The sequence below is a fragment of the Acromyrmex echinatior genome, chromosome 17 (genome assembly GCF_024713525.1).
Source record: "Acromyrmex echinatior isolate Ae372 chromosome 17, ASM2471352v2, whole genome shotgun sequence".
Lineage (NCBI taxonomy): Eukaryota > Metazoa > Arthropoda > Insecta > Hymenoptera > Formicidae > Acromyrmex > Acromyrmex echinatior.
Window position 1 is genome coordinate 8,607,922 of NC_141868.1, and position 20,555 is coordinate 8,628,476.

A 20,555-nucleotide genomic window follows, 5' to 3' on the forward strand; every position below is an offset into this window, starting at 1 on the left:
AGAATCAATTTCTGATTGGTTATCCATTGCGCATCCACGGGAATGTTATAGCTCTTTCGAGAGTTGTGAGAGTATCAGTCAGCTCTCTCTCCTTTCAGACCTCAGACCATCTCGGACTGTCGGAAACCGGTGGTGCCATCTACGGCGTTCTCTTCGACAGTCCGACTCCGGTCTCCGTTTTTCAGTCGCGACGTCACTTCCCAGTTAAACGTGGCCGACTCGCAGCAAGGAGTGGCATCTAAGCGAGCGTCGCGAGCTGTCAAACTGTCGGCCCTGAATAGCCCGAGAGAGAGCTAACGGAGACTTTAATCAGCCGGTGCAGCTGATCGCTTAAATGACTCGTCGTGGCGGCCATTGAGCGCGTTATCGAGTATCCGTTAGCATCGAGATCGCCGGTTTTAAGCCTGCCGAGAATCCGTTCAGGCGCGACGAAAGAAAAACATGTCGTCCTCGGGCGATTTCGGTAACCCGTTGCGGAAGTTCAAGCTTGTCTTTCTGGGCGAGCAGAGCGGTGAGTGTCACGATGGTGTGTCAACAAGTGCATCGATGTTCTACGAAAAAAAATGGATCGATTTTCCCGACCGGGGGGAAGCGCTATCGCGAGCTCCGGTTATACGGGCCCAATCGGGGTGACGACCCTTCCCGACGTCGCCTGGTACCCTTCTAGGTTATGGATCAATATTCCCCACCACCACCACCGCCGCCGCCGCCGCCGAGACGACACGGTGTCGCCTGTCGCCGTCGCCGTGTTAACTGCACTCGTTCTGACCGCGCGTTCAAGCGTTTAAAATGTGCAACGTGGTGTCTGCGCCCTGCGCTTTTTGCCAAGTGGCACCCTGGCCGCGTCCATCATTAAGGATGTATTACACGTATTTTTTTAACGAAATGAACAAACTTATCGATTTTTCTTTATATTGGATTTAAAAATAAAATAAAAAATTTGACAGCGATTTCGAATTTGGATGGAAATTGTTTCAATAAGAAATAAATATATTTAAAAAAAAATGATTTAGATGAAACAAGACTTTTTTTTTTCATTTAGACTGTATAAAATTGTATTGTTAATCAATATGAAAATATTTTACTCAACTATTTCATATGGATATTTTTTTTTATATGAAAAGTAAAGTACCTATTTCAGTCAGTTTTTGTAGAAACTATTCACCTGATATGTCCTTAATTGCATGGCGGGCCTTAGAATGTTTCTTTATTATAACAATAGAACTAAGAAAATTTATTAATATAATAAAGATATTTAAATGTTAATTTTGCCAGTTTAAATTTTATTAATCATAATTTTTTTTGTACAAAGAAAAAAAAGCAATATAAATTTAACGAAAGAGATTATTCCCCGAGTTTAAAAAAATTAAAAATTAATTAATGTTTAGTTTGAAACAAATTTAGGATGTAAGTTATATCTAAATAAATGCGTCGTATAATTTTTTATTGCAGTTGGAAAGACATCTCTTATTACACGATTTATGTATGACAGCTTCGATAACACATACCAGGTATATAATAATTTATTTATATCTTAATAATTAATTTATAAGTAATGTAAATAAGTTATTTTTGTTGTGTGCTTCTTATTATTCGCACCAGTTTTTTTTGCATGCACATTGTGCAGGTTGTGGAAAATTAATAGCTTATGTGTATTTTGTTTTATAAATTTATAGGTCAAAGTATAATTAATATATTTGTCATTTAATGTAAATATTTAATTTGTGTAAATATTTATTAATATATGTATTTCTATTAAAATTAAAATTAAAATTTATATAAATACAAAATTAACATTTTTATGTTTTATCAGAAATGACAAATTTTTTAAATTTTGTTAAGAACAGATTTATACTTGTATAAAAATAAATAATTAGATAATTTTTTTGATATTTAATGAAAGTACTACTGCATTTATTTGCATGATTTAGAGCAGTAACTAAATTGGTTATACATTCTGATAAACCTATATTGAACAATGTTTATTGGCTATAAACTGTGATACAATAGTATCTAGGGGAACCATATCTAATAATGCAATTTATTCAGATAAGAAAGAAACTAAAATATAGTTATTTTAAACATACTTATATTATTATAATACACAGTTATTTATAAATCTAATTGTTTTAAGTTACAGTTTGAGATTATTTAATATCTTGCATTTTTTCCTTTTTTGCTTTCAATTTTTCTTTATTATAATCGCAATAAATATCATTTATCAAATAAATAATTTCTATTGCAATGAATATAATTTCGATTGCAATGTATCAGTTTATTTCTTTGTCCTGAATCCTCAATCTATTAATTTTTACTGTAATAAATTATATACTATTATATTATATACGAAATAAAATGCTTGATTTTTATTTACTCTATTTCTTATGTTGTAAATATTATTTCTGACATTTATTGATAATACATTTGTGCATTTATTAATGCACCTAATAATTTTTTATTGCCATGTTTATGAGAATGGCTATACATTGTTTGGCGACTTATCGATTACATGTTTATATAGTTTGTTTACCATCTGTCTCTCGGCTCGTAAAATTATTTAAATTCGTTATTTTACTTGGACCTAATCAAGAAAATTGCACTTACACTTAATTTATTTTTTCAATTTATCATAATTGCACTTTTAAAATTTTGCTCTTGTTTTCTTTGTATTATTTTATATATAATTTTAAGCATATAATTATATAATTACATTGTAAATGCAGAGAGTGTAAAAAAGTGTAGTTAGAAGGAAAAGACCTAATGCTAGCAGGAGAGGCAGTAGGAAACCAAGATATTGACTTTTTCTAATCGACAAAGATGGAAAGAGAGACGAAGAAATTTACAGGACATCGATAACTCGCTTTTCTTTCTTTCTTTCCTTCTTTTTCTCTATTCATATTATTGCATTATTCATATCATAATAAGTCAATGTGCTAATAAATTTATATATTGTATTTAATTACATTATAATAAAGTAAATAAGTAAAGTAAGTATGTAATATAATAAAATTATTTTTTAACATTATATTTTTATTAATCTCTTTTTAAAAATATCTCTCACATATTATTTTACCTTATTTTAATTATTTTTCCAGAATTAATTTTAATTCTTTTATCGATTTTTAAAAGTAACTTGATTTACATTTTTGGTATTATATGAGGATTAATTGAATAATTTTTAATACTTTCATCAATCAATTATTATGTTACAGGCTACGATAGGTATAGATTTCTTAAGCAAAACTATGTATCTTGAAGACAGAACTGTGAGACTACAGCTGTGGGATACAGCGGGGCAAGAACGGTTTCGTTCTTTGATACCTAGTTACATCAGAGATTCTACTGTCGCAGTCGTTGTTTATGATATTACCAGTAAGCACTCGGTATATAAGAAATACGGTGTCCTAAAAAGCCATGTGCCAGTAGCTTCGAATTTGATGTTGAAATGAAAGACATATTTTACATAAATTTATTTATAAATTTTTAGTTTGAAACTTTAAAATCTGCTTGGATATATATTTTTTCAGATTCGTTAATTTTAATTTTTTAAATCAATTTTCGGTTTTTTAATATCTATACGAACAGCATATTAAATCGATAATTTTGATTCTTTTTTTAAACGAAAATTTAATAAATTATTCTATTAACGAAATTTAATATTAATGAATAATGTTTATGATAATAATAATATAAATTTAATTGCGCTGGCATACGCTATTATTAGTACACCTTGATAAATAAACTATGACATTAAAATTGCCATTATTTGTCAGACGCCAACTCGTTTCACCAAACATCCAAGTGGATAGATGATGTGCGGACTGAAAGAGGAAGTGATGTGATAATTATGCTAGTGGGCAATAAAACTGATTTGAGTGATAAGAGGCAAGTTTCGACGGAAGAGGGCGAGCGAAAAGCGAAAGAATTAAATGTGATGTTCATCGAAACTAGTGCTAAGGCTGGTTACAATGTTAAACAGGTAACTGTGTCAACCTTTTATATGCTCGATACATAGAGAAACCTTCTCTTTTCCCGTGCGTATGTTTGTGTGGAATAAAATTATTGTTATCATTAATTATTTTAGCTATTTAGAAGAGTAGCGGCAGCTCTGCCGGGTATGGACTCCACCGAAAACAAGCCTCCCGAAGACAGTATCCTTTGCGTAAGATACTTATTGCACGCAATTTGCATGGCATATTTGCAGGAACGTTCACGGCGACTTCTCTTGTTTTACGTGTACATAATTCCCACTTTACCCATTATTATCTATTATTATCATTATCTTTCAACTTTGTATATTACTATCGATTATTTTGTTATCATTTTTTCTTCCATTACTTCTTCAAATTAGAATAGTGAAAATCGATTCTTATATGCTATTTTTCCCGTTTTTATTTACTAATTAATTTATTGTTACTTATTTCCTTTCAAACATGAAACTTCCACGTTTTATATATTTATTTAATTTTTTTTTTCAAGAATAGATTTTTGATAACAATTAAAATTTTCACATTTCTTGCCATTTGTCATATTTTTTTTTAAGAATCATCCACCTGTTCTAATTTCTCGCTTTTGATTTCGGGATTGGATTTATTTGGCAATCCGCCGGACGTTACATTTGTTTTGTTATACTTTTGTGTTTTCCTTAATAAGTTCTTTAATTCGTAGTGCAAGAGGTAGTGCTCAAGGACACGCCAATCGAACTGAAAGCCTCGGAGAGCAGTTGTGCATGCTAAGTCGTCGTCGGCCTGTACGGTAGCAGGGTATCGAATCGAATCGAATCACAAAGAGTCTTAGTAATTTCTGAATAGGGTTTAAATCGTCTCAAATTGTTCTGGAGCGATTTAGGGACTTTTTCGAGAAACATAAACCGATTTTCCAAAGAGATTTCTAAGAAAGTTGTTTTTCGATTTTTTTTTAGTAAGCAATTGGTAAAGTATTAATATATTATATATTACAATTTAATAATATTAATGTGTAATATATTAATATATTATTGTTTACTTGTGAAAACATAATTTTTAAAATTGAGAAACATTTGCTTGGAAATTTTCTTAGGTAATAAATATAAATATATTTATATATGTAAGATTATTACTGATAATATATTAATAGTATTAATACAATTAATTTATTTTAATTTGATCTATTTCAAGATTATTCGAAGAGAATAACATATAATTCTGCTTCTGTTCGATGCCCTGACTAGTAGATAAAACACTGAGCTAAGTTAACTTATAAGTTAATGACTTAGGACGTTAGGATACTGATTGCATTCGGCCTGTGGTTTTCGTGATCTCGGGAAAACTCGTGAGAAGCCGTGCACTGAGCAGCAACGATTTTTATTAAGACAAGAAAAAAATACAGTTTCACACAGTAGTTTAAGACTGCTTTACACACTGACGTGTTATATATATATATATATATATTAGCCGATCGTAGAAAAGTTATTTAATTCTTTCGACTTTGATGCAGTAATTATGTTGTTGATAAAATTATGGAGTACTTTAAAAAAAGTTGCGAGAATTTAAATTAGACCCATTTTGGATTCTTACAAATTAAATCAAATTAAAAACGTTTTATTTTCTATTATTATTACACGATTAAAATTGCTTAAATTTGAAAATTATTATTATTTAGTGAAATTTATTATTATGTAATGGAAATAATTATTTGAATTAAAATAATTTAAAATTTATTGGATCTTATACAAGTCTTTATTAATTGATAAAAGTGTTTTGCGTTTTTTAATAATGCTGTATTTATTATGCATCTTATAAAAGAGACAAGATTTAAATTAAAAAGAGACAATTTAAAAAATTATTTCTTTATTTAAATGTATCAAAGTTGAAAGAGTTGATGCAGCCTTTATTAAAATATCAAAGTTTATCTAAGTTTATTTCGCTTGTTAATATCGGTTATTTAATATCGTATGTATTTTTTTACACATACAATTAAACCTACATCGATAGTTGCTCAAATTAACATTAAACGGCTGATAGAAGTGAATTGCATTTTTTTGTGTTTTTATTTATTTTACAGAAAGAGACAATTTATTATCAATAAAGACGATATATTAATTGTCTTATACGTTTGCAATAAATAGGGAAAATAAGCTGCATTCGCATTTATCATATTTAGCAACAATCACATCGATTTGGAGTATTGGTTATGAATTATAGATTAAACGCGTTACGTAAATGCAGTTCTCGTGATAATTAAACATTTTAAATAGTCAAGTCTTAATGACTAATAAATAATAATATATAAATCCTCGCTTTATTCGATACTATAGAGAAAAAAATAAGTAGATGAAACTCAACATTGAAAGCTTAATTTAATCAAACTCTAAATATATAAATATTAATTGACGCTAGAAAATTAGACAAGAAAAAAGAAAGAAAATGAAGGGAAGTATATTTAAAAGAAATTTTTTACGGAATAAGTGGCTAATTAATTAGCAGCTAACTATATCTCTTTTCTACAAAGCATACTTTAAGAGTAGAATAAATAAATAACTCTGTACAAACTCAGATTTATTTTATTGAATCAAATATTTTCTTTCCTTTAGCTGTTATTTATATGTTCTTTTTGGATCAACGTAAATTTATAAAGAATTAGCTTATAAAAAAAAGAGAAAAACATTATTTGTATATTGCGTATATAATTTGAAATTTGGATAAAAAAAACTTTTAATTTGTAATAAGATACCTTTACTTTGTAATGTCTCTTTTGTTGATAATTTGTTATTAATATCTTAATTTATGTAAAAAAAACTTAAACTATCGATAATATAAAGAAATATTGCATAATATATTTTATGTTGTTTTTCGTCTGGATTTTTTTTATTTTTCCCTTATATTAATTCTTTGTTATTGTGCCGTTATTTTTAAAACATTAATATGAGAATATAATTTATCTCAAAATATTTATTTTTAACTTTATTTTTTTTTACTTAACTCGATTTTCTTATTGCTCTCCTACGAGTTTTTTTTTTCTTAAATCAAATAAAAGGCTATTAAGAATAATTCTCGAAAAACCAAAATTATAACGAATTTATAAGAGAAAGAATTATATTAATAATTTTAATATTTTCGAGAATTATATATGTAGGGCTTGTATCAAATGATCTAAGAAAATATTTATTTTTTATGTCGGGCTTATAATCGACATAACATTTATGGACAATTAATTCAGAATACTAATTTAAAATTTAATTTTAGTTGGATTTAGGTTGAATCTTTTATTCATAATAATACATCTATTTTTTATTTTATTTCGTGTTCTTATATAATATTCTTTTTCTATAAGATATTGTTTTGAAAATTTATAGCAAATTAGTCAGTAATTCTAGAACATATTCTCCGTCCCATTTTTGAACTTTTATACGCTTTTCGATTGTCACTTTTATTAGCTTTGATAAGCAGAAATTAAAATATGATATACGCAATTAAATCAGAATTGTATTCTTATGTGTGAAGGATTATTATTGATTAGATGAAAATTCAAGAAAAATTAGTTATGAGATCGTCGATTTGGAAGCGACAAATATCTTTATAATGGATAAATACTTAGAAATTTGTAGATAATATTAGAAAAAAATTTGTTTATTATAATATCACTAAGGATTGCATTGTACTTTATTTGGTTTATAAGAATTCATTGTATTATTGGAACATCAATATGCATTGATTAAGTTTGAAGCTACCAATCAAATGTTTATCAAGTGCAATAATGTATTTACTGACCAATAATATTGCCAAATTGCATAAGCCTTTTTGGTATTTTATTTTTCGAAACGCTTTCTCCTCTTATTGGCACAACAAATCTGACAGACTGCATCGTGCGAAATATATCTATATTGATACACGATTTGTTTAATTCTTTTTAAAAAAAGCATATAAAATTTAATTAATTTCTTAAGAAACACCGAGGAAAGAAAGTGAGACAAAATTACTACGTTTGCATAAGAATGCAAGTTGAAAATGCAACACGCCTTAACACACAAAAGCAGCTGTCGACTTGCAGAATCAATCGCCGATGCAGAATGGCTCCGAGTCAGAGGGCGAAAGCAGCTGCATCTGCTAGGACGATTCATCGTCTCAATCTGAAGAGAGAAAGAGAGAGAAAGAGAGACACACACAGAGAGAGAGAGAGAGAGAGAGAGAGAGAGAAAGAGAAAGAGAGAGAGAAAGAGCGGGAAAATCACAGTCAATCTCCCGTCACGAATCACCATACTATTGCAGGATGCTGGCTTCTTCTGACGTTATGGGAACAGGGGCCTTCGTTGCCGATCTCGGGCCCTAAGTATCGTTTCAAGTGCTACTAGACGAACTCATGCGATATCTGATACTAGCTACTTACGTTGTTTTCGGATCAGCTTTGTGCGATAATGGAATTGTGAGATAATGGAAACCGCATTCTTCAGGGTATTTCGACGTTTAAGCTTGAAACGATGATAGCTGCTGAGTCCACGTAAAATTCTCTGTTTTTTTCAATCTCTTTCGAGAGTTAATTCTTTCGCGTCTAACTTAAAATATATTTTATAAGACTCTTGTTAAAGTTATAGGTGATAAATTTTGTATTTATTAATGTATTAGTTAATAGTTTCTCAATCATGGATCAATATTATGAATTTATTGTTTCAACTTTATATTAATTGATAAATCTATAAATGTATATTATATATTTATATTATTATTAATTATATTATTAATGTAAAATTATGGAACTCTCTCTTATAGACATTGGATATTATTGTATAACATTTTACTAAAACTATAAAAGAGAGACGCTTTTTTTGTAGATAATTGACGCGAAAGGGTTAAAGAAATAATATTTATGGCAGCGTTTTTTGATGGCTACAAGTTTTTCAGCAATAATCTTTTGGCTTCTGATAAATCCCATACATATCATTTTGACAAAATGTTTCAATCAATCCTTTGAAAGATCAACCCTTTACTTACAGCGGTGATCCATAATTTTTTAAGACATATTTTTTGTTGAAGTAAAATAATTTTGAAGTATAAAAAATAGTAATATAAATACTTTGATAATATATATTTATTATTATAATTTACATACTAAAAAAAGTAAAAATAATATTGCTATATATAGAATATGTGATGTTTAGTTTAAATTAAATTCTAAATTTAATTTCTTTTCCGTTTACTTACTAATAGATTAATAATCTTGAAATTAATTTACAAGGAAATAGATTATGCCATTATAATTATTTGACACGTTAGAATTATTTGAAATGATTCAGATTTGCCTTTAGGTTTCGATGATTGCTTTATTAAATGTTAGATATATTAATCGCTGTGTAAAAAACATTAATTTATCGTCAGATTTATATGCGATTAGTGGAGATCACTGCTACTACATCTTTCCAAGTTTAAGCACATATTGTATATGTCTCTTTGTTCGGAGATTCTGTATAACAAAATGCGCACAAAACACCGAAGCTTGCGAATGGATAGTTTTTTTTTATGTAATTAAAGGAAGAAGGGAAAAAAAGATAATAGAGGAAGCATGACTGAAAATAATAATTTCCGGTCAAGTTGAGATTAAGTCGTTATTAAGCTAATTACGATGAGTTCGCGAGTTTCTCAATAACGGCACGGTTTTATCGGCAAGGTGTTCGTTCGAGGATATTTCTAATGTATCACATATTACGAATCTTTATAGACGTTTTTCGATATCTCTTGATAATAAGCGATTCTACTTGATAACGAGACTCAAGTCTGTAGATCGACGGTGGATACGCAAGTGTGCACAAACGACCAAACTCACTCGTGATCTTTTTTTATTGTAAACTATTGCCTTCTGAATTCTCTTGTGATATGAATATTTAACTGCAAGTCTTCTTCACTATGAAGAAATAATATATATTAGGTGTTGGAATTAATTCGTAGCGTTTTTTAATGAAAGAATGTTATTTATTTCACATGAGCATTAAAAAATACATTAATGAAAGTACTTCCCATCACTTGTAAAACGCTACGAATTAATTCCAACACCTAATAAAAGCCAGTCGAATTGTTTAGAAATGATCAAGAAGTTATTGATTCATATTTGAATTGAAAATAATTAACAATTTAGATTTAATAATTCATTAATAACTTAATTTACAGCTAAGATAAATTTATAAATCTGTATCATTAATTTGTAAATTCAAATTTAATTAACATGAATTATATACATATGTAAATATGAAGTATATCTAAATTAGTTTTAATAAATTCCAATAATTTGAAACATTATTGAGTTAAAATGGAATTATACATGTATAACGTTTGGCCGTTTGTACAAAATGAAATGCCTACGCTACGCCAAACGCAAACACCCGTCGAATGTTTCTCTAGAAGATGATTAATCGAGAATTGTCGGAGAAATAAATCAATTATTAGCCGTGCTTGACGCGAAACCTCTACAAGCCCTAGCAAACATCGTTATCTTTTTGCACTCAAATTTGTCTAATTGCGACAGACCATATTATTATTCCAAATGGAATTTAGAATTCATACATTATTATTTTTATATATGTTCGAACATATTCATTTTTATCAGTGCATCTATATTTAATAAAATTCTATAAATTTAAAGAAAAATAAAATAATTATCACTTTGGAATAGTAATATAATTGATTAATTTATTTACATAAATATACAATACTGTTTTCAATACTTGTAATATTTACAGTTTTAAATGTATTATTTTCGCTAAAAAAGGTATTTTTATTTGTCTGAGAATTACAAATATGTATGATATTTTTGAAAAGTTTGATAAGGAAATAAATTTTTCAATTGATGAACGAGTGCAAAGGGATGAATGAAACTATCTTTCTAGCCAGCCCCTATATAACGTGTCATGTAGCGTTTAATCCGACAGTGTTGCACAGCAATATTGAGTATGTACCGCGAGATGGTTTTTTCGAGCACTATTTCGAGGCAACGCGTTTTAGGGCGGATCTAGTAGGATTCACGATTTGAAAAAAGATGTGAAGACTCAATTACTTTTCATGCGAAGCTGTATCGTAATCATCACTCATGTATGTTTTTTGTATGTTGCTGTGATTATGATTTGTTATAGCACAAATATAATATAATAACCCAATATTGCCGAATTAATTAATTATGTCAATTATTGTGAAAATTAAATGTTTATATATTTATTATATATATGTATATATATATAATATATATATATATATATATATATGTATAATTAATTAATTAATTTACTTTCAAAGTTTATCAAATTAAATCTAATTGAATTTGAATTATGTGTATTAAATTTAAATTACGCAGTTAAATATGTTATTAGTTTATCAATTGAATTAATTAGTTTATTTATCTTATTTACGAAATATATCCCTAAATCAATTTACAATCGAAAAGAATGAATATTTTGAAATATAAAATTTATTGCAAAAATATTTTCAAATTCCACGAGATTTAAAGGGTGGAACTCTCTCCTCTCTTCTTAGATCCGCCCTTAGAAATATATTATTATTTTATTTATTTTTGCAAGGAAAGACATTTGCCTGCGATAATTCGGGATTGCAACAAAGTGGAAAAAATGCCATTAAAAAAAAATTCATAAAAAATATCTTTAAATTTCTAAATTTTTAAATTGATAAATATATATAAAGGTTTATATAATTTTATTACAAATGGGGGGATACAAACATCCCTGAATCAAAAAGGACAATGTATCCTATCCGCGATAGTATCCAATTTCAAAATAATTACGGGCAATGTCTTTTCCTTAATGTAATTGATAAGTAAACTGAAGTATGCCGATCTAGTCGAAATGATCGTCGTATGGCGAATTTACAATGGCAATCACTAATTCCTAATTGATTGATAATTTATTGACAACTGACGGTGATTGCTTTTATAAGATCATCAGAAATAGTTTTTATATGATTTTATTTTACATAAGATTTTATATTATATAAAACTTTAACATTTTCAAACAATTCAATTTCTTGTAGTTTACATATTAAATTAAGAATTCTTGTGGGGAGAATTCTAATGAATTTTTTTATATCTTATCATTAAAGAATTAAGAGTTTTATTTTATATTAATTTTTTTGATACTACTATTACTTTAACATTTAAAATATACTGATATTTAGTATAAATATTATATAATTTAATATTTAATGCGGCGCTGAAAGGGATTTGATAATATATAACAAATTAGAGATTAAATTAAGATAAATTAAATTGGAATGACGTTATAAACGAACGTTCCGGCTAGAGCGGAGCCTCAAGTGCATTTACGAGAGGAGGACTTATTATATATATATATATTACAAAGGTATATAAATATATAAAATATGTCGAGATAAACTTCGTTATAGGAGTGGTTATGTCATGCGAGAGGAGGAGCGATCCTTTTGCTATTGTTTCTTGTTTGCTGTACCGTAAGACAAAATCGTAGTTGAGTAGTAATGGCGGGATTATTATTATTTCAGCTTCATGCTACATAGTTGTAGCAATTGCATATACAGATTGTACCGTATTATTGTAAACGATTAGAGGGAGCAGAATAGCGAGTTTTGTCCGGACAAAGGCCGCGCTTTTGTCCGCATAACGAGCCATGATCAGAGAGACGAAAATGTTAATTTTTTATTCTTTATATTGTATATTAGATTTTATATTAGATTCTTCGTAATATTTGTAAAAAGAGACTGTATGTTTTGTTAATTAATAGAAATGCATGAAAAATAGCATAATGCTCAATTACAAATTAACAATATTGATAGTAATCAGGTACACAATCGCGAATCAGGATTCTTGTATTAATATTTATGCTAAATCGATAATAGTTTTTTCACTGCTATAATTTTAAACATTAATATTATATTTGTGATATTTGAATTTAAATATACATTGTCTAAGTTTTATTTAATTTTGTATTGTACATGTCAAGCATCACATTTTTAATTTTAAATATTAATATTCTTAAAAAGATAATCTGTGTATCGTGAGAAATTCTGAAGAAAAGCGAGTCTAAGCATTCGCTTTAACTGCCATTAAAAGCGAGTCAAAAGTTTCTCTGATCGTAGGGTTCGTTTGTCGAGGTGAAGGAACCAACCCCATCTTTTTGTACCTTGTGTCTTAGATAGAGCCTCGTGTTAGTCCGAATTCGAGGCTCGTGAATGAAATTTTACAAACTTGTCATAACATGTGTGTCGCGATTACTATATTTAAACCGTAGAGCTTCAACGAATGAGCGAATAAAGTTTTATGTTCACCAGAAAAAATCCTTGAAATTCTTAGATTTCTTAATTGTCTTTGGCTAGTATTCATAGTCAGATCTTATATTTAAGACTGTCTTAAGTACAGTATCTTAAGATATCATGATCCAATCAGAGAGTCAATCAGTTAGCATCTTAAGACATTATTTAAGACGATCTTAAAATAAGAACAGACTATGAATACCGTCTTAATTAAATATCTGTATAACTTTTTTTGCAAGTTTATAATTTCAATGTCGTAGATACAGATCAATATAAGTAGCTTATTTTTTAGTTTATTTAAAAATTTTTAATTTACATTTACTCAATCAATCTTGACATAATTCGTTATTATTTTAATCTTTCTGTAAGTTGACAAAATAATTCTCTGAGGGAATAGGTTGGATTAAACGATTGATAGTTTATTATATAGTTTATTGTAATGTCAATTATATACAAATTTAAAATTACGTCCAGTGTGCTTCCGACTACGCTGACATACCGTTTTTCTCATCGATGTGCAATAATATTACAATCAGAGCTATTCTTGAGCTCTTTGGTATATCATTCATTCATTAACAGCGCATCACAGCGACAGACCTAAATTTAATTAATCTTTATTTACAGTCGAAATTACATTCGAAAGATCTTTCAACAGCCTGTCGCCGTTCAGATATTCAAAAAATTTTTATTAATCTTTTAAAAATAGGACAACTCTAGAAATTTAATCTCTTTCTGTCTTTTTATTACTTGCTAGTCTTAAAAATGATACGAATGATATGAGATTAGTAAAATCAATAAAATTAAAACGAAGAATGTCTAACGAAATCTTTATATGAACAATATAACTTTATAACAATATAATTTTTCAAATAGTTTGCAATTGTTGTGCGAATGCCTGCCTCGCATATAATTCTTTTGGAAATGTTTATATTTAAAACAACGAGATTGTGATTAAATTTGCAGTTGTCTTATTTTTGTAAAACATTGATGGATTAAAAACAACGCGTTTTTTTATCGCAGCAGCTTTCTGTCTTTGAATTTTGATTTATAACGATCTCTCATTCAACGTTCCATAAATTTTCTTAATTCGCGATCGTTTGGCAGTATACTGTTGAGTGTCGTCAATTATTCGACTTTTCTTATGATAAAAAAAAATTGTTCGATTCTCGATCTCCTACTTAACATTCCCATTCATTTCAGAAATTTATCAAATTTTTATTGTGCAGAAGTTTATCTTAATTTTATCTTATATTTTAATTTGCAAAAAATTACTAGAATATTGTAACATTTCCACGAAATTGTTGAAATTTTATTTTGTCAATCTTTGTCGTGACAAAATTTTGCTGCTAAGGATAAATTTGATTTAAAAATTTAATCACATATCATCATTGAGAGAAAGAAAGTATATTAATTAAATATTTAATTGAGCATTTGAATGATCGACGTCATAGAAATGAATCGTCGTGGCAGCGATTCGAACCATTGTCATAATCATTATCACTCGGAAGAACGAGGACAGTGTCGGCACGACTCAAATCGGCTCGAACCTTCAGTCTATATTACATGGAAGTATAATAATGAAAGAGAAGGAAAGGGAAAGAGACAGTTGACAATATAAAAGATTAAGAAAGATACCATCAATTTTGACAATTTCGTTTGTATGCGTAAGAAAATTGCTTACTAATTTGTTATAATGAATTTTAATGAAAGTTGAAAAAAAAATATATAAAAGAAGATGTCCTTTATTAATAAAATTAGAATCTTTAAGTAAAATATATATCTAAATAAAATTAAAAAAATACAAGAGAATATAACAGGATGAAAAATGTCAAAAAGGAATGTAATACGATCAAATTCTTTTCTTGAGGATGAAGAATCCTATTTAACGCAGATTTGTCTATCCATCGAAGACTATGTGATTTTCGGCAGTTGGTCGCAAATTCGAAAGGTAGAAAACGATAACAGTATGGCGGTGCCACTAATACAGGGGCAGCAACTAGTGAATGGAAGCAACACTGCTTGGCTCAAACGACTGGACCTCGACATTTTCTGGGTCTACAATAAAGGTCAGCAGTTAGCTTCCGGGTTCAAAATCCCAGTCACGCCCCTGGCACTAATATGTAGTTCTCACGTAACAATGAAAGTCCTCCATTAACTTTTCATCCTTTATCACTTCCTATCTATCGACAATATCACGCTTCGAAAAACTTTGAAGAATTGTTCCATTTTCCGTCGAATATCGTTGAATAATATTATTCCTGAAATGATTTACCGTTTTTGATTTCAGACTTTGTCTCTTTTAATCGTCTTGCGGTTTCTTCTGTAGGATTTTGCCACTTCTGACGGCTAAACCGTTGACGAAGAACATTGTTAAAGAGTCACCTCGGTACGGTTTCCGGACACTCGACGGTTTCTAATCTAAAAGTTTCGGTATTCACTAGAGTCTGACTCTCAGCTTCTTTGTGACCTGGCAATGATTGTGTTTCTTCTTGAGTATCCCGATTATGTCAGATTGATAATTGGAAAGTAATTCCCATTTTGAAGTGATTCCCTGACGATTGTTTCAGGATCCTATTTTCCTCGCGGCCATGTTAGTTCGGTGGCCGCGCGGTCTCCTAAAGTCAGACTCTTAACTCCTCCATGACTTGAGGGTGATTGTGTCCCTTCTTCAATGTCCCAGTCCCGGTCATGGCCAAGCTCTCCTGCTGTAATTGGTTGGGACTGATGATGAGGTTCTGACCAGGCTTACCGGGCTTCGTATTCTTCGGTGGCGGGGGCGGCATAGGCACGTGACAGGTATTGTTCTGGAGGTCAGCAAACTCCGGTGGCGGTATGTGCTGGATGTGATGTCGTTCGGCGGTCTTGGTCTCCAGCTCGCCGCAAATGTTGTTCGGCATTTGGCCGTTCTCCTGGCGCTTCTTCGAGCAGCCGTGGTGCTGGTGGTTGCTCTTGTCGCGTTGATAATACACCCCGGCGAAAATGAGTACGTTTAAGATCAGCAGACTACAGCCGATCGCGATTGTCACGCTCAGGGCGGTGGAATACGCCGCGAAGCCATCCTCAGGTAACGCCGTGGAATCCTCGAAAGTAATGTCGCTTGGTGTAATCGTTGACATGTTGGACGAAGATTTCTCGATAGATGTTACCTCCAACGTAGTTGTTCTTGCGGTTGTTGGTAGCCTCTGAATGAATCTGGGTGGCACCTGGACAATAAAATTCTTCCTTAGTAAAATTCTTCCAACATAATTGCTTTAACTTGTTTCAATTTTCATAATACGATTAACTAGCAATTGTTTTTATAGTAACATTGCAATACCTGCTCGGCATCGAGAAGATGATGCGACCTAGGAACGTCATCTGAGCCGGGTTTGTGAAGGTCGGGCACCAAGTTCAGCCAAAAAGAAAGGCGATGGGCCCTGTAGTGGTTCTTCAGTTTCGATTTGAGTTCTACAAAGTTAATGAAGTATAAGTAATTTTGTTTATTTTATATATATATTATTACAATAATTTTTGTGCCATAAGATATATGTAAAATTTAACATTTTTCAATATTACATTCTTTATATAAAAAAGAATAAATTAATTTGAGAAGTTTTTTAGCAAAGAAACGTCTCTCAAAGAAGATCTTGTTTTTTAGAGGTTTTCGGAATTGCTAAATTCTGGACAGAATTAAAAAATTTAAATTGACAAAAAATAATTGTTGAAATTCTATTTAGGAGATTCTTATAGTATCGCTGAGTTTGGATGTAGTTTGAAAAGATTGATTTTCAAAGAGAGAGAGAGAGGTAATAATCTGCAATGAACGAAAATCTCGTATTACAAAGCTCATCAGAGTTTAGAAGTTAGTTCGAAAATGGATACTAACTGTTTGCGTAGTCTGATGAGCTTCAAATAGAGCTAAACTGGAAATTTGATGTGTGTGTATTATTTTAAATTAGAAATTTTCTAAAACCAAATTTAAAAAATTTTAAAAATTAGATTTTCTTTTGAAATATTTTTACTTTTTCTATATCCGCCATATTGACTCCACCATTTTGAATATTTGTTTAACTTTAAAATTTAATAAAGCATTATTGAATTAGCTTATAAGTTAAGTTTCAGTTTGAAAAGTGGACAAGCATTTTTGAAATTAAAAGAGATGTACCGAAACAAAGGATTTAAACAAAATATTAAAAAGGAATAAACTTTTTTACGACGAGAAGATTTTATAAAAGAATATTAGATTAAAGAGAAAAAGACTCACCTATGCTAAGATATTTTTTATGGACGGCCTCATAAGCGGTCCAGTCGATATTTTTAAACTTGGTCCTTTCCGGTCTGGAACCGAGGGGTCCAGGATCAGGAGTGCCCTCGTTCGGATTCCTGACGAGGAGCATCATTAATAGTAAACCGATCGGCCTTTTATTTTATGAGAATATTACGAAAGAGCTTTTTTTCTATAACTTACCCGGTACGTGCAAAGTTCGTCAAATAGAGTATCACACTCTCGGAGAGCGCTATCTCGGCTCTGGTATAGTTCTTCGGCCAATGAGACAAACCTCCAACTAAGGGCGCACCAAAAAAATATGGCAGTTCCTCCCCGTGGATACATCCTGGCCTCTGAAATAATAATTAACATGATGTATGATAAAAATTTAAGCTTTATTTTTAATATAAATAGGAGTTAAAGTAATGGTATAAATAGGAATTTATTTCTGTTTATATGCCCTTATATTTATTTTATCTCCTTTTCTATACATATAATATGATATGATAATAATATTATAGTTTAAGGTTTTATGCAAGAGACATATGAAGATTTATCTAGGATAATTTTTGACGCTGCGCTTAAATTTGTCATTAAACTATCTTTATTAGGTTTTGTTTTTGAGATATAAGTGAGAAAACATTTTTCTCAATATACAGTGAAATTTTATTGAAATACAATATATAAAAACAAATCAGACGTCTTGAGCATTTAATTTTTTCAAAATTTGTAAACTAGTGTAATTTTCTTGAGTTTAAATATCTCCTTTTTTTTGTTTTTTCTCTTTAAATACAGATATAAAAATTAGTTGATGACTCCTATTGTGGCTTTAATAATTCAATCGCGTGATCGAAACGAAAGGGGAGGGAATGAAAGGATCGGGACGGAGTGCGAACCTAACTATGGAATTTTTTCCGAAGAATCCTCTTTCACGCTCGATCATACGAAAGCACTCATGGAATCTGCCGAAGTTATAGGTGCACCTACGATTTCTCGTTGAAATTGTAAAAATACCTCAGCCTATTCTGCAAACTTCGAGTTTGCCCGCCATTTTAACAAGCTTGAGCGCAGAGTTTGCGTCCTCGAAAAATTCGAATTATCCACGAGAAATAGCGGAATCGTGTTTCTATCCGTAGTCGACTTTTAAAGCGGTTTTTATGCTCCAATTCAAGATCCAAGAATAAAATACGATTCAATAATTGTTATTGAATAACAGAATTGGCGGTTGATGTTAACAATTACAGAATAAATGTTGGAATGGTTAACGAATAATAGCAGTAATCAAATCACGATTAAATTATCATTCATTAAACAGGAAATAATTACTCTTTTGATCATGATCACGTTTTGATGAATTAACATGTATCAACATATTATTCCGTTATGACTCATTTTACAATAACTGATTAGTAATTAGCTTGACGAAAAATATGAAACTATACATTTCTCGAAATATTAAATAATACATTAAAAATGTTTCAATGTCGAGTTATAGGTATATTTCACTTCACAGCACAGGAATATAAAATATCCAGTTAGCGTTATATTCTTGCGAGGCGAACGTTCTATGCAACCGAAACGTTTTTCTGGATGCAGTCGTGCAGACGCAATAAGTTCGTTGCAGCGTTTACGCGCGATCCTTATTCTTCGTTGACTTCATGGCGCGAGACGGGAAGGCGAGGCGAGGGTGCGCGTTGAACGTTTAATGCACTTTCATTTTGCTGGTGACGGCAACGGTGATCGCCAGGTCGAGGTGCCAGACGATATTCGTATGCAAAGTGCACCGGGTGTAAGGCATAAAGGTGCCGGCAGAAATGACGGCATGGGGTGAAAAGGAAAAAGTGCGCGGAAGCTGCAGGTGTGAGGCGAACGTGGAATTTCAAATCCTCCTCCTCCTCCTCCTCCTCCTTCCGTCTCTCTCGTTCGAGTTTCTTTTTAAAATTCCTTCTTCGCTGTTGTTTTTCGAATTTACGGAGAGATAAATATGGTGATAATTTATGCAGCGAAATTTTATTTTTCGTGAAAAGTCGAAAGAAATTTTTAGCAAGAGGATTATTCTTTTCCTATCAAAGACCTAACGATTTTTTAATCTCCTTGTATCCCGCATCGTATTTATGAATTGAAAAAAAAAAGTTTTTTTTTCAACTTAATATTTCTTTGAATAGTATTAAATAAACATTTACTTGCAGTAAATAAATATTTATTTAATACACAAAAGTGACAGTTAAATTAATTTTTGTATCAAATGTATGTTTACATTTAATAAATATTTACTTAAAATTATTCAAACAAATATTTATTAAAATTCAATTCTTTTCAGTGTATATATTATATATAATATATTCGTATTTATATTTTTGTTTATTCCGTGTATTTCACGTACACGAGGTGTGGGTCACAAACTGTTTGTAACGTAGGTGCACCAAGAATACATATCTTGAGATAATATTCCGAAATTCCGCGCAGCGGTAATAACTGATCTCATCGGTTCAATTTTCGGATTTCCTTTTACACATCCGTTTCTTGTTAGACACCCGGAAGAGAGAAGTGTGGATATTGCTAATATATATGTGACATTAATAATCGCGCCACTGAAATTCATTCAAAGTTTGAAACTAGGAGTAGGTATAGGAAAAGGGAACGAGAGAGGAAAGGGGCCGTACGTCCTCCACCCTCATCGTAAGTTTCTGAAATCAGATATGAGCAAGAGTCGCCGCCATGTTGTCGTATTTCCGGTGAATCCCAACTTCTGTCTCGTACATATCCGTAATAAATAACTTTAATAAATGAATAATATGAAAAATATGGAAGAGATCATAGGAAGTAACTGAATTTATCTCTACTGCGCTATTTTTTATTAATGGAATTTTTTAATACGCTTTTTAACCGTTTTACATATACATATTTAAAGTCTATAAAGATATGCAAAATTTATTGACGAAAAACAGATTTATTATTAAATTCTATAATTTGGAAGATAAATTGAATAATATTCAAAATATAGATTTTGATAATAATATTAATAGTATTGTATAATATAAAAAAATAATCGG

The 20,555-nt window shown here is 30.3% G+C and overlaps 2 protein-coding genes across 5 annotated transcripts in view; one reads left to right on the top strand and one right to left on the bottom strand.

Annotated features, from left to right (window-relative positions):
* Positions 1-59: 59 nt before the first annotated feature.
* Rab6 (RAS oncogene family member Rab6) lies at positions 60-13,280 on the top strand. 3 transcript variants are annotated; one of them, XM_087415332.1, is made up of 6 exons: positions 60-860; positions 1,453-1,511; positions 3,213-3,372; positions 3,774-3,979; positions 4,085-4,151; positions 8,015-13,280. In XM_087415332.1, the coding sequence occupies exons 2-6, from the start codon at positions 1,482-1,484 to the stop codon at positions 8,086-8,088; spliced, it is 537 nt and encodes a 178-aa protein (XP_087271458.1). In that variant the 5' UTR covers positions 60-860; positions 1,453-1,481; the 3' UTR covers positions 8,089-13,280. The 3 variants fall into 3 exon arrangements, with proteins under 3 accessions (XP_087271458.1, XP_011053229.1, XP_011053230.1); XM_011054927.2 differs by having other exon boundaries at positions 64-511; XM_011054928.2 differs by lacking the exon at positions 8,015-13,280 and adding an exon at positions 4,669-6,814 and having other exon boundaries at positions 76-511.
* Positions 13,281-13,667: 387 nt separating this feature from the next.
* Nlg3 (Neuroligin 3) overlaps positions 13,668-20,555 on the bottom strand; it is a 386,793-nt gene continuing 379,905 nt past the window's right edge. For both annotated transcript variants that reach the window (XM_087415321.1, XM_087415320.1), the window contains 4 exons: positions 17,704-17,855; positions 17,500-17,618; positions 16,573-16,703; positions 13,668-16,459 (listed from right to left, as the gene is read on the bottom strand). In XM_087415321.1, coding sequence (XP_087271447.1) covers positions 15,878-16,459; positions 16,573-16,703; positions 17,500-17,618; positions 17,704-17,855 — 984 coding nt within the window. In that variant the 3' untranslated portion in view covers positions 13,668-15,877. The remainder of the gene's footprint in view (positions 16,460-16,572; positions 16,704-17,499; positions 17,619-17,703; positions 17,856-20,555) is intronic.

Excerpts from the sequence above, each read along its gene's own strand:
- Rab6 (XM_011054927.2), top strand. The coding sequence starts at position 442 with ATGTCGTCCTCGGGCGATTTCGGTAACCCGTTGCGGAAGTTCAAGCTT. Across the intron at positions 512-1,452 it reads CTTTCTGGGCGAGCAGAGCG|TTGGAAAGACATCTCTTATT; the intron begins GTGAGTGTCACG and ends TTTTTATTGCAG. Across the intron at positions 4,152-8,014 it reads AAACAAGCCTCCCGAAGACA|CTGTCGACTTGCAGAATCAA; the intron begins GTATCCTTTGCG and ends ACACAAAAGCAG.